A 14,496-nucleotide genomic window follows, 5' to 3' on the forward strand; every position below is an offset into this window, starting at 1 on the left:
CATTAAAAACAACAGGAACAACACCAGCAGCAAATGCATTTACACTCCAAGCTAAGCAAATAAAACATAAGCCATGCTAGGTTGAATGATTAAAGCTTCATCTTCATGGGCACAAAGGAGCACAGAAGAAACACAGAAAGGCTGAGGAAAACTCATAACTTCATCAGAGAGAGGAAAGCATGCTCCCCAGCTACTTGCAGCGCTGCCAGAGGAGAGTGCTCAGCTCACTGACCAGGTATGAAACCCACAAAGGCAAACTGGCAGGCTCTCTAGAGAACCTTGCAGGCTAATGGAGGTAGTTACCAAATTTGGAAGCTCCTGCAAGTAATTTGGGTATTTACCTGTAACAATTTTTTCTTAAGTGGCCAAAATACTGAGGGCCTAACAAAAACAGCTCAACGTAAACTTCTCTCAAAAAGAGCACTGCACAAGCTTGGGAAGACAGTACAGAATAGATATTGCTCCAAATATTTAGGTGTAGAGAAGTCATGCCATTTTTTAACCCCTCCAAATTCCAGTGAACAGCAAATACCCTCTTTCAGAAATGAGTCACGCAGCAAGTATTAGAGAAACACAAGCCATCAAAGTCAGAAGAAAGTCAAAAGCACTTCCAAGCTTAATGTTTAAAGGAAAATTAATGACAGTGGCAAGCTTTAGTTCAGGAAGGCAGGAGAGTAAGTCAACACTTCTAGAACTTCTATAGTGAGGCCACTAACTCTGCAAAACAAGCAGGCTTAGCTCAAGCAAAGCAGCTCATTTCCTGCATTAAAAAACATGGGTACAGGATTAAAACATGGGAACAGAGCATTTGAAAAGCAACTTTAGTTTTATCATTCTGTTTGGCACTGGGAGTGATATTTCCTTCTCCCTCTAAAATGTGCAATTATGTGCCTATACTAACTTTTGCTATAACACTGCCATTACTATTATTTTTAATAATACTGAGTAACATTTATAATTAGACAAACTGTATTTGGTGTGTTAACATACCTAAATTAATTTTCACCCTGCAGTTCAAATATATGCATCTCAGAACAATCAAGCTTAGGAAAATTAGTTTGAAAACCTAGTTTACAAGAAGTTAAGAAAAGCATTTGAAGTAAAAAATAAATTTACCTTAACACTTACAAATTGTATTAAAAGATATAAGAGTATTTGTATTATTGCTACTGTAAAATAATATATGCATTTTTATAATATTCAACATTCTTAACATAACTGCAATGAAAACCACAGAATTAACAGAGTGATTGTTACACAAGTGCGGAATATAAGTACCTCTTTTTTCCTATGGTCCAGAACATCATACTGTTTGGATTTTGTATTTGTAGCAATGCTCTGGTATTGAGTAGTGATCTCATCAATGCCTTCTATTTTTATACGCTGGAGCTCTAAAAGGGTTTCCATAGTATTGCTCATATCTGAAATTTTCTCCAAACGTTTACAGAAGGTCGCAAATTTTCCAAATATGTAGTTTTCACTAACAATAAAAAAGAGGGATTTCTATGAAAATATCTTTGCAACAGATTTTTATTTCATCAACATATATTCTAGCTGCTATCAAGTTTCACACACAAAAAAAAATCATACTGTAATGATTACATATCAACAAAAAAAATTTAAATTCACATATATAAAGCAGAAAATGTTTAATCCTTACATATGTCAATTAAAAGACTTTACCACACTTCACAGGAGTAACTCTTTCAAATAAGATATTGGCAGGAGAAGAAAATGTGAATGCACAACACCAAGAAATGCCCCATGATTTAAGTGTCAATACACGTAAAACATTCCTTGGCATTATGACAGAGAACCCAGCTCAAAGCTGACTGAATTCCCTGAGAGTGTTTTCACTTATATTCATGATTCAAATTTTTTAGGATTTCATACTATGCATATATATTTGTACTCAATTAATAAATGCCTAAATTCCCCTGAAGTCCCATTGGACTGAATGAATCAACAATGTGCTGCCAAAAACCTGGTTTATTCCTGAATAATAATTAAAAACCCAATCTACAAGCTTATCTTCTGATTATAAAAAGTACTTCATTTTAACTGAATGTTTAGCTTTTCTTTCAGCCAGCAAATATAATTACATCTCATTTATAAATTGTACTCATCAATATGATTCAATATTGGAGTGAATTATTTACCTGATATCAAACTGTCTGTCACTAGGATTTTCCTTTAGCTCCTCCTTAATTTTCTGAAAGGATGCTTGGTACTTTTCTTTAAGGAAAATACATTGTTGTATCCTCTTTAGCAATTCTTGCCTGAGGAAGAAAATACATAAGACAGACAATCATCCTAAGGTCTTCAAAAGAGTATAAATAAAAATAAAGTATTTTAGTCAAATGCACAATTTTGCGAAATAAGAACACAAAATTATACACTACATGAAAAAACACTCAAAATATGATGGTTTTGACTTGAACCTCTTATCTAGATTGGATATTTTTATCTTGGGTTTTGTTGTCATCAATTCAAGATTTGCATGACATAGCCCACAAAGGATGGGTAACAGGTTAATGCTGGCTATGGAATGTTTGCAGTTTGGCCATTTCTCATCTGCGTATTGCTGATAGGTTTTCCTTTGTTTGTTTCTTTGTTTTTTTGGTGTTTTTTTTCCTAAGTAGACAAGACTGGAGAAGTATTTTTCCACACTAAAATAAAGATGAAGAGAGTCTTGTTTCTTTAAAAGATACATCAGGAAGAACTTAGTTCCTAATGGTACAGTTACATTTTACACACAATTGTTCATTAATCCTGAGGTGCCACACAAGATACATGGATGAGGCATAGAAGCCAGCCCACAGCTGGCCATTTGCCCACAGCTGTTCCTCTACTTTGGCTTTGTCTTTCATCTTCCAAAAGATTACTGGGGATTAAAATTATATTCAAATTTATAGGCTGAAAACATTAACTGGGACAAACTTTTGCAGGGACAGCAGATTAAATAAATGAGAAGAATGTCTCAAAAATAAATTCAGCTAGAATAAACCAAATAAAAGGTATTCTACTATTATTTACATTAATTCTTTAGAATAAATGTAACCAGTACTTCATTGACTACAGGTAATTTCTGAAAAATTCCCTTTATCTACACCAAAATACAGGAGGAATTCAAATTTTTAGATTTACTTTTATGTCTTCTGGCCTGTTACCTCAGTTGCACTTTAACTTGGCTGGAATTTAAGCAGAGGCATCCTGACTATCTGCTTTGATGAAGCTTGTAACACCTTTTCCTTTTCATGTCAATATCCTTTATTATATCCAGTTAGACTATTCCAATTATAAATTTCCTAGCTGACCACTTCAAATGTCATGTTCTTCTTAACTTCTCTCTGTGGTTTTCTCCTTCCTTTTTTGCATGAAAATAACTGACCTGCTCTTGTAGTATGTGTTCTTCCTATGTTACCTGCACTTGTCATCCTTCAGATACACTTGTTCTACTAGTGACATCAGCATTCACCACCCAATGAATAAGTTTCATTCAAACACCTCTGCACTTCCTTTTATGCTAAATGCAGCACCTGGACAAGTAGCTGTAGAGCAGCTAACTCATCCCTTCCCTGAAATGTCCCACAATACAACTGAGCTGGGATTTTGGCCCTGCAATATATGGTTTCCTTCCTCAAATTGACTTTCATGTCCAGTAAAAGCAAAACATAAATCTTGGATGGCACTTTGCCAGTCTGTCCTTGGAGCTTTTTTATTAAGTACTTCAGCTCCCAGTTCCAATTTCTCAAGTGTGTTTTGGTCTAAAACTATTCATGTGGATAATATATCAAGTGTTGCATACTAATATATATCACACAGTTTCCAATAACAGGGTTTTGGTTTTTTAAAAAAAGTAAAATCAGTAAATTTGTTTTTGCAGAGTACTTAATTCTACAAAGAAGTAGTAGTTACCAGCCTGAAATTAACATAGGAATCAGTGACTAGTAGGAGGACAAAGGGCTACTTAAATTTACCTATTAATCATCTTGATGATTAATCTGTAATTTTACTTCTAATATCAACAACAGAAGATGAAATTATTAAAATTCTATCACCTGTCCAGGTCCCAGATTTTTGAAACTCCTTCACATAGATAGGTCTTGCAGGTATTAATCATCTGATTGGTGATTTTAAGAAACAGGGATGTCATGTGCTCTGATGTGTTGTAGTACGGTGATGTACAGTAGATCATACAGACAGTGTTCATTAAACCAGGAATGTGTTCCATCACTGTTACCTATAATAGCCAAAAAATAGGAAAGACAGAAATCTGAATTTCCTGAAATTTAACACAATGAAAAGTGTGACTGCTCCAGGAATATGTTATCATTGGACAAGCACTTTTTTGGTTTTTTGTCATTACAAAATGAACCATCCAATTCACTTGTGGGGACCTATCACACCTTGACCAAGACAAAAAGCATGGGAAAAGGGCAATGAATAAATGAATAGGTCTTTTACAGGTTGGGATTTTCCATAGGAAAATCAGCGGCTCTACTCTTCTTGGCCATGGCCTCCAGTACAAGGTGTTGTAATCTGCTTTGCAGCGGAAAATACTACTTGAGGAAAAGAGGTCATACACTGCTGGAAAAGAGCTGGATTTCTGTAGGAAGGACAGCAAGAAAGTTGGCATTTACTCATTTTGTCTGTACAGAAGAGAAATCCAGCAGGGGGAGGCAAGGAAAAAAATTCCCACTTTCACTGGACACTGAACTAAAGAGTTTTATGTCCCACAGAAATATTTCAGAGAAATGCATGCAAGCCAGATACATGAAGAACCCAGAACAAGAGACTGATCTAGAAAAGAATAAAAAAAGTATGGTAAAGGTATCTAAAAGTCAAGTCTAATATGGCAGAACAGTGAATATGTGCAAAGGAAGTGAAATAGCAGAATGGATTCAAAAGAGATTAAGCTTTGAAAATATTATTTAGAAAAATTGTTACTAGATGGATTATGCGTAAATGTGCTCAACTATGCAAGCTTAGACAATTTTGTCTAGTGTCTGTATATTCTCACTTCAAAAAATTAATTGTCTGTATTCTCACTTTAAAAAAAATAACTCTGAGACCCATATGGTTATGAAAATAAATTTTATTGACAGTGCAACCTACAAGAGAAACAGCTTTAACCTGTAAAATAAGTGGAAGCTGACCAATTTCAGCTCAACTCAAGGTTTAAGATCATTTTATGACTTTTGCAATAAAACAATCACAAGTCATTCCTAACTAAAGCATGCAGACAGACTCAAGCTCACAAAGAAAATTCAGCTCATTACTGAGTTAAGAAGAACATAATCTGATGCTTAGTTTTTTCATATCCTTCATTTATCTTCTGGAATGATAACTACTTAAATAAAAAAAAGTATTATTAGCTCTGGTTAATTCAAAATCAGCAAGCTCAATTCACTAATGTCTAAGGAGCTAAGCTACCCACTAATAATTAAGTGAAATAGTTAAATATTAAAAGGAAAACCAGCTTTTTTACAGCAACAAAAACCCTTCCTTTCTGTTCTGAATTTCACATTAAGTGCCTTTATAGTACTTACAGGTGAAGCATTGGCAAGTGGACCAAAATATTTATCCAACGCATATAAGTATCTCACGTTGTCTTTAGCTTCATTGGCAGCAATTGTTATACTACTATCCTGAAAGGATAAGAAAAAAAGAAAGGACTAGAATTATTACAGTGAACATTTTCTGAACAGGTTCTTTCTCTTTTACAGCACACAAGGCTATGATTAAATCTTGCAAACACTTTCCCACAGAAGTGCTTTCAAATATGCTATTTATTTTTCACATGAGAAATAACTGCTTCTACATGCAAAAATTGGTAAGATCTTCCAAGGTCAGCAACATTTTGGATGTGGTTTACAGGAAGCCTTTACTTAGACCTCTAAAGCTTTTTTCCTCCGCATGGATCCAACTTAGATTTTAGCATAGTTTCTGCACAGGAACCATTCTACAGAACTTAGACAAGATCCCTGAAATGTTACCAGGGTGCATCCTGATGTTGTTTAATAAACACTTGCGAGGGACAATGAGTTCACAACTAATGCCTGTATTATCCTTATGTTCATGTTAGATGGAACTATTCACTACTTAGCAGTCTAGTTCATAAGAAGAAAGAAATTAAGTTCATCATCCTTGGCTTGTACTGGCTCCGTACAGATACTTTCTTTTATCCAAATTCCATTTATCATAAAAGTCTGCAAATAGGGTAATCACAAAACCAAAAACCTTTCCTGGTCTATTCTTCAAACAGTAGAATGCTTTCTTAAGCAATAGAAGACCTGCATTCTGGGGGTGGGGCATGGGTGGGGATCTCATTGACTGTATATGATCTACAGCTTATTTTCTGGCTTGCCCACAGTTGTGCCTGGTAAGTTTACATTACAGGTATCCACTCATATGAAGTAGCAGGTGTGCCATTAGAAGTCTGCTCTCAACAATTCTAAAAGCATCATGAAGAACTTTCAGACTTCTGCAGTTGGCCTGCATAGGGTTCAGCTTGTCAGAGACAGAAAAATGTTGTATTGCTGCACTGCTTTACTTTTGCACAGCCTTTCCACTTATAATGTTAATAAAAGACACATTATAAAAGCACTGACTTCAAGTTATCTATTTAATTTCAGGATTATTGCTGCTATATGTTCTAACAAATGGATAATAAACCACTGTAAAACCAGCATAAACATTGTGTTCAGTCCTGGATATATTACAAATACATACTGTAATAATTTAAAATTTTACTTAGAAAGTAGTAATTACCAGTTCCTTCCACTGTTGTAATGTCTTTGATCTTGCTGTACGAAGAATACTTATAATTTTCTTTACTCTTGAACTCTTGATCTCATCCAAAAGGCTTTAAAGAAAGAAACATAGATAATACTCTCTCTGGAATAAAAGTTTACACTTATTTTTAAAAAGTTCTTTTTTAAAGACTCTATGAGAAATAATGCAGGGATTTCACCTGTTAAATGATGACATTCTTGACCTCCAGTATTCCAGCTCTGCAGCTGGACCAACATCATCAGTTTCTTTTCTAATTTGTTCACTCTCCACTAAAACTTGTCTAATCTGTTTGGTCCAAATCATGACTACTTCTTCAAGTTTCTCAGTGATCTCAGTGTTATTGCCTTCAAAACCACAGAATTGGAAATTTTATAAGCACCAAGAAATAAATACAGACATTTAGACTACAGAAGCAAAGTGTTCTTGCCAAACATAATCTGAGACTATATAAACTCTGTATATTTGAATCACCAACCATCAGGAAAAGATTAAGACTTTGACAACAAGATGCACACATATAATACTTGTGTCTACCTACTCTGTTACTATAGCATATCCTTTACAAAGGAAACATTTAGAAATGCAGTGAATTCATAAAAAATGGTAGAAAGCTATTGTTGAAAAAGACATAACTATTTTTCTTACAAAATATATATGTGTGTATATATATATATATATTTATACACACACATATAAAATAAGTATTTTTTTATAAATACAGGTGGTTTTATTCACAAAGTCAGACAACATTAGGTAGGATTTTCCCAGTATCAAAGAAAGCGAATACTACATACACTAGTAGATGGATCACTCAGCAACTATTTGGCCAGTAAACTAGGAGGGATTCAGACAACTTCTTTCATGATATATCAAGCAACTACCTAATTCTTTAAGATCTATGAACGAAAGTAGATGGGAAAATGGGCAAATGATTGATGAACTTACAATTAAACAATCACAAACCTGGCAAGAGTAAGCACAAAAATGTACACAGCTCAGGAAAGATGAATGAATTCTTCAAAGTAAATTTTTACATATGACATAACATTTATTTTATAAACAGTATCATTTTGTTTGCTTTGGTGTAGGAATTACTCACCTGCAGTTATGTAGTCAGATGGGTTCTGCAAGTTTCTGACATAAACATCAATATCCACTTTTGTGAGCTGAATTTTATCTTCTATATTCTGTCTAGATGATGACAAAGTACCCACAAATTTATCCACTGCATAGAGAAACTCTTGTATCTGGCTGTTCCTCAAGCCTTCTTTCACAGATCCCCAGTTCTGATTATTTTATGATTTATGCAAAAAACAAAAAAGTGAGGGTCACACTTCCTTTTGTTTTTGACCACAAAAGCTATTTTTCATTAGAAAAGTATTTCTTATTCATGGCAGTATATAAAGATTTATCAACATGCTGTTTAAAATATAGTCATCTACTTTAAAGTGTGCCTTGATTTAATTATTTGGTAAGACAAGAAGAGACAAACAAGTAAGAGGCTCTAAGAAATAAAAGTCTCTGACTTCACTTTGAATTGACTCTGAAGTCAGCTGTCACTGATTTCACACTGAATTGTATTTTGTTTAGGTTTTTTTTTCTCCTTCTAAACAGAGAAAACAGACTCTAAAGTCCTTTTTCTGCTGCTGGGGAGAGAAAATGACAGTGATATGGTAGCAGCACAAAACACTATCATTCTCAGCAGACAGCTTCTTTGTATTTACCACCTCTGAATGTGTGCTTCCAGAGGCAACTGAACAAACTGGTGCTTTACAAGTGCCACAGAATGAAGACAACTAAAAGAAGCTGGGTATTCTGAATACAACACTGTTCATGCTGTCATTGCTCCAAGAATAAAGTCACGGACTGATCCCTTGTGCTGCCAGAAGGACCTGACACTTCTTACAATCCAGGTTTAATCTAGTTTTTATAGTCATCATAGCTTTACCTTGGTATGGTTGCTGTGTTATATTCTCCTTTGTCATAATAATTATAGCTGGCACTATTGCTTGAAAAGAAACAGTAGCTACCTGAATTTCAAATATTCAGGTAGCTACTGAATGTTGCATGACTCTCATAAAGGCCTATATTAGACTTTTATCTTATATTCTCTGTTCTAGGTCCAACAGATGCACAAATAGAACTGCAGCAGCAACATGCCTTACTTCCACATGTTCTTGAGAAAAATGACAGATTGTTTGATTACCTGTTGGGATTTCAGTGCTGGTATCATGATCTGAGACAAGAAGAATTCCAGGCCCTGAAGGATATTTCCATTAGTACAGTCAAACATGCCGAAATTCACCTCCTTTGGGAAGAAACAGAAATTAGCACAATGCATATCGACTTCTGCAGCATTACACTATTTGAGTGAAATTTAGAAACATGGCAGACACATTCACAGTCCATAACTATGCAACATGAATGTCAGAAAAGGTTGTTACAGTACTTCATTATACACAAGAAACTATGAGAGGCTGGAAAGCCTTATGTTTATTTCAAAACTTATCTTCATTTTAAAAGTCTAAAAGATACAGTTTAAGTGCAGCGTTTCAATAATTTAGACTCATTACTTAAAATAAAATCTTCCAGTTTAGGTCCTTATTCCCTATTGTCATTAAATGTTATGTTTTAATGATTAATTAATAATGATTTTTTATTAATTAAAATCTTGTGTTTTAATAATAATGCAGTAGCTAATTTATAAATTATTAGAATTTTACTTTATCACAAATGCTTACTCTTATGAAAAAGAATTTCTGTTAACCATACAACCAGACATTTTCATTACAGCATTCCCTATTTTATTCTGACTCCAGTTGCATGAATAAAGGTTTGAGAAAATATTAATATGTGAATACTGCATGAGTTTGCTCTGACCTGAGAGACATTTGATGCAGTTATAACTTCATCTGATGTTCTTAGGAAAAATGCACATGTTCCTGTAAATTCCTGTAAATAGGACCAAATGCATACAGTTAGAAAGAATACATGTATACAGTAAAAGTATTTTACTTAGAAATTTGCCTACCCTAAAAATATGCTGAAAACAAAACTGTAAAAAGTGAATTATTCCAAAAGATAGCGAAACTGTTTGAAGGATATTTGAAAATCTGTCCTTCTCAAATCAAATATTGTTTTTTCCATGTCTGACACAAGAATATCAAAAATGCCTTTTTGAACAGACTGGTTCAGTGCTACACCTCTACTAAGAAAATGCACTACAGGGAGAGCTTGCGAGCTAGGATATTTCCTGTTATTGTACTTGAAAGATGCTTTTTTTATTATTATTTATCCATTAAATTTAATAAGAAACCTAATAATAACTCAACTGCAACAAATTTGACAATCCATTCAAGTTGGCCCAATTGGCAAAGGGATGAACTTCACTTTTCCCCTGAAAGCAAGAAAGAATTATTCTGCTATGTCTTTTCTGGCATTACAATGTTAACATAAGTTCTTTGGGGCTGACAAGAAACAACAATAACAACAAAAAAGAAAACCAAACCATCACCAGGCCATGTTCAAAAGCCACTGTATATGAAGAGTCAATTTCCCCCAAAAGAGATAGAAAAAATCAAAATTAATCAAAAATCTTAATGATGACTCTGAATACACTGTTGACTAATGCTTAGATATTACAGAGAGGAGTTTATAAGAATTTGAATGGAAGAAAGGATATATTAAAGGTATTTCATCATTAAATTAATTATTTCATCATTAAATTTATTATTTCATCATTAAAGGTATTTTTTGAGCAATGTGCAGTGTTATTATATGAAAGGGCATAGAAAACCACTGTGGAACTGCACTTTAAAAATAGAAGTGCACAATCTCTGGAAAATACTTAGCATGCAGTCATTAAAAAAATGTTAGGCTCCGCAATTTTTTAACAAGGATTTATTTGACCTGCTCTCCTCTCAGATAGTGAAATCACTACTTTACAGATAAAGGCCAACCTCAGCTCAAGAAATGCTGGGAGATCCTGTATTATGAGAACAGACACTAAGTACTTAAATATCTATCCAAGGATTACAAAAAATTGTATAACATTTCAGAACTGAAATACCTTTTCAATAATTTACTTTTTAAATGTCATCTAATTAATTTTTTCAACCATACCTCAGTGAAACCCACGGTAATAAATAACTTCTTCTGAGGCAAATTGTTTGTTGACCCATCTGGCCTCAATGATGCATTTGACTTTTGCTAGCAATTAAATTATAAATAAGAGGTTAATAAAATAAAAACTATATTATACAAATACTTCCTCCATTTGAATATGTGAATTATAACTAAGTCCATTTTGATTCAGTTTGTAATTCCGAGACAGAAATCATGAGGTTTGCATTCTCTGGAAAATAAGCTTTGCCTGGATCCCAGTAAACAATTTCACAGACCCACCCGTTCTTTCAGAAAACAAAACAACAAAAACAACAAACAAAAACAAGAAGGGGGAAAAGTCTCAGAAAAAAAAAAAACAACCCGAAATTAAATCTGAAATGATTCCTAGTGAAACTTCCTCTATGAAAACAAAAGAGAAACAATCATATGCTTGGTCTGCAAAGTCATAATGTAACTGTGAATGGGACTCATAGGCAATGCCATCAGCTAGATCCTGTCAATAGTGCAAAAGAATTTAGCTTTCTGCCCATTTCTTTAACCAGACATCACTGAAAACTTTCTCTCTGGGAAGACTTGTTGCCACTGGTCTTTCTCCACTGACACGTATCTTTAACCTCTTCTCTTCGAATCAACAAAAAACTTAAACCTAATGCAGATCTGCTTCCTTCTAATTATGTGTCATGTATTTTGGAAAATAACCTGTTGAAACTTGGAAGAATGTGACAGAAAATAATGTGGGAGAAGCTTGCAGGTATATTTCTCTTTAAAGTTAACGGGAGTCTTCTTCCTGGGAAGCCAAGTGTTCAGCTCCTGGTAGACTAAATATGTTATGTGTAATACACAGGGGTGGCTGCTCATTTCCACCCCAAATCAGCATCTGCTGACCCCTACATGTGGTTTCAAGTGATCATGTACCTAAGATGGTGAAAAAGAGAGATGAAGAGATGAGAAGCAGCAAAGAAAGGATCTTTGCTAAATCTTGGTAAGGACATGCCTACCAGTCAGGCCAATATTCTGCCCTGTTCAGTATTTTGTCTCCAAGAACAACAGGGCAAGCACATCTAGCAGCCTTGAGTAAACTCCAATTCTCCAATGTGCTTGAAATCAAATTATTGACAGAACAGTCAAATTAAGAGATCTCTTCACTCATCAGAAGATGGTGGAAGATGAGATGGTATTCATGCTTTCCATCAGAAACATTTTTATGCTCTGATGCTTCTGAAACAGAATTCTCTTTTATTTTTTTTTTTTTTTTTTAATAGTTAAAAGGTCAAAAAAATTAAATGCAGCAATTAAACATTTCATTTAACCCAGGCTGGGCATTTGTTTCTGATTTGTCAATTAAGGAAAACAATGTCAAGATTTTTAGTTTCATCTTGATTTAAGTCAGAGAATAAGACATTCATCCCAGAAATGTGCATGCCTAGTCCCAGTGAAATGAAAAACTGATTAAAATGTTTTGACAGCAGAGCTCATTCTGTGCTTTACAAAGTCTCTAAGCAATTCCAGTAACACTCAAAAGTTCTTTTAATTTATCTAGGTTATAATGATTCTGTTATTCATTCTGCATTTAACTGATGACCAAGAATTATCAATTGAGGAATTTTTCTCCTCAACGAGCCCAAAATACCACCACAGGGTGAATTAGCTCTCCCTACCATGTCTCCTCACTGGCACAATTTGAAAGGACTGATGAAGGACTTCTGCTGTTCTAGAAGCTCACAACAGTTGTGTTAGACAATTTCAGGGTCACTTGGCACCTTCTGATATGACACACTCAGTGGAAGCTGAACAAATAATTTTGCTCTTTTGAGAGGTTTCTCCTTCTCAAAGCTTAAAGGGAGAAAAATACAGCTTGGGGACCACAACTACTTTATTTCTAGTCACAGTTTTCCAAGCTTGTTTTCTGCAGAAGGGACATGATGCCACCTTAATTTAGAAAGAAATTGCATCGTTTTTCACTCCCTTGAATGATTGTTTTGTCCATAGTGGAGTTGATGCAGTTGAAACCAAAAGAAAAGAAACTGATTCTTACACAAACAGCTCCCCCATTCCTATAATACTTATGCTAGCTAATCTAGTATTTTAAACTCTGAATACCATGAACACTTTGTCTCAATTATCTCTATCACTTTTGAAATCTGAATTTTTACTCGGCCATTTTTAAGTTTTCTTTTGTGAAAACAAGAAGAGTATCAAACTACACCACAAGGCATCCTGCAATTTCCATGTAAGCCAAGACACAAATATTTAAACAATGAGGTCCAAGTTCTTTCCACACTGGCATAGATAACAAAAGAAAAGATCCATTAATATTTTTTGAATTCTGCAACAGTTGTGTGATTTATTTATTTTAGAAATGCAAGTTTGCTTTTGCAGAAGCAATAAAAAAAGCATACCTGCAATATATCTTGGTAAAAGAAGAGTAACTTTTTAAGTCCGCTAGGGGCGAAGAATTGTTCTATTAGTTGAAACTAAAAAAAAAAAAAACCAAAAAAAAAAAAAATTGCAGATAATTGTGAGATAGCTTCAAAACACTGAAAACATTGGAAATATTTCTTGTAATAACAATTTAATTCCTATTTACCTTGTCATCAGAAATTATATACTCCTCCACTTGCTGCTCACTCAAGTCTATTCCATCTGCTAATCTTGATATCAAATACCTGTATCTTGCATCTATCTGAGCTCTTCTCTCCTCTTTGGTTACTTTGGCTTGCTTGAATAGTTCTTTTCTGCTTTCACTGGAAAGTACTTTACTTTTCTGAACAATAGACTACAAAATAGAAGTTTGTTATAGAAAGATTATTTTTCCTCACTTAAAGATTGCATTTTATATTGTAGATCTTTATGCAGGTTTTATAAACTATATATCAAGCAGGAACATGAAAAAATTACATGTAAGGAATGTACAGGGAAAAAAACAGTAGTAATTAACTTGCTAAGCCAGAATTATTTCTCAGTATAAAGCTGCTATGAAAACTACAAACTGAAACTCCAGGATCTCAGAACCAAATGTGGATCCATGCTAAGGTCACAATATAAATTTAGCATGATAACAGCTCTAATTCAATTCTCAGCTTTGTGAATCCACGTTCCAAACTCCTGTATGTCCATATTCCAGATTTAGGATCGATGTCTTATTCCAGAGTTTTAATATATATTATCAAGTTATTACCTTAAAGGAAATACATAAACCAAATCACTATAAAACCAGTTACCACAGGACTAAATATACACTTGGTGATTAATATACAGATCATATAAAGGTAGCAGTGCAATTATAAAAGAGGAAGATTTATGTAAAAAGAAAAGGATTTTTCTAAATCTTCCTATCAATGTGAACAAGATTGAAAATAGATATGGTGACTAACATTTTTAGGTCAACAGAAAATCACTGGAAGTTATATTGAAAACTAAAGATTTGGGTAAATAAGTAACCACACTGATCACTTCCCTCTATATGCAGCTCCCACTGACATGAGTGTCTGGGATTTGGAAATGTCTGAAGTGTCTTACAGTTTTTACTGGAGAGAAAAAAAGATAAGTTACATCACTTCCCAATACTCTACA

At 34.1% G+C, this 14,496-nt stretch overlaps 1 protein-coding gene across 4 annotated transcripts in view; it reads right to left on the reverse strand.

Moving 5' to 3' along the window:
• Positions 1-14,496, reverse strand: part of LOC110469703 (dynein axonemal heavy chain 5) — a 151,383-nt gene that overhangs the window by 132,806 nt on the left and 4,081 nt on the right. For all 4 annotated transcript variants that reach the window (XR_014952814.1, XM_085571792.1, XM_077784814.2 and 1 more), the window contains exons 4-15: positions 13,511-13,699; positions 13,323-13,397; positions 10,921-11,007; positions 9,679-9,750; positions 9,005-9,106; positions 7,898-8,084; positions 6,977-7,142; positions 6,775-6,868; positions 5,553-5,651; positions 4,062-4,243; positions 2,160-2,279; positions 1,279-1,480 (exon numbers count right to left, since the gene is read on the reverse strand). Coding sequence is in view for 3 of the 4 variants with exons in the window: in XM_085571792.1 (XP_085427918.1) it covers positions 1,279-1,480; positions 2,160-2,279; positions 4,062-4,243; positions 5,553-5,651; positions 6,775-6,868; positions 6,977-7,142; positions 7,898-8,084; positions 9,005-9,106; positions 9,679-9,750; positions 10,921-11,007; positions 13,323-13,397; positions 13,511-13,699 (1,575 nt within the window). In the remaining variant the exon portion in view is untranslated. The remainder of the gene's footprint in view (positions 1-1,278; positions 1,481-2,159; positions 2,280-4,061; positions 4,244-5,552; positions 5,652-6,774; positions 6,869-6,976; positions 7,143-7,897; positions 8,085-9,004; positions 9,107-9,678; positions 9,751-10,920; positions 11,008-13,322; positions 13,398-13,510; positions 13,700-14,496) is intronic.

Source organism: Lonchura striata, chromosome 2, assembly GCF_050655825.1.
Source record: "Lonchura striata isolate lonStrDom1 chromosome 2, ASM5065582v1, whole genome shotgun sequence".
In the NCBI taxonomy this organism is placed as follows: domain Eukaryota; kingdom Metazoa; phylum Chordata; class Aves; order Passeriformes; family Estrildidae; genus Lonchura; species Lonchura striata.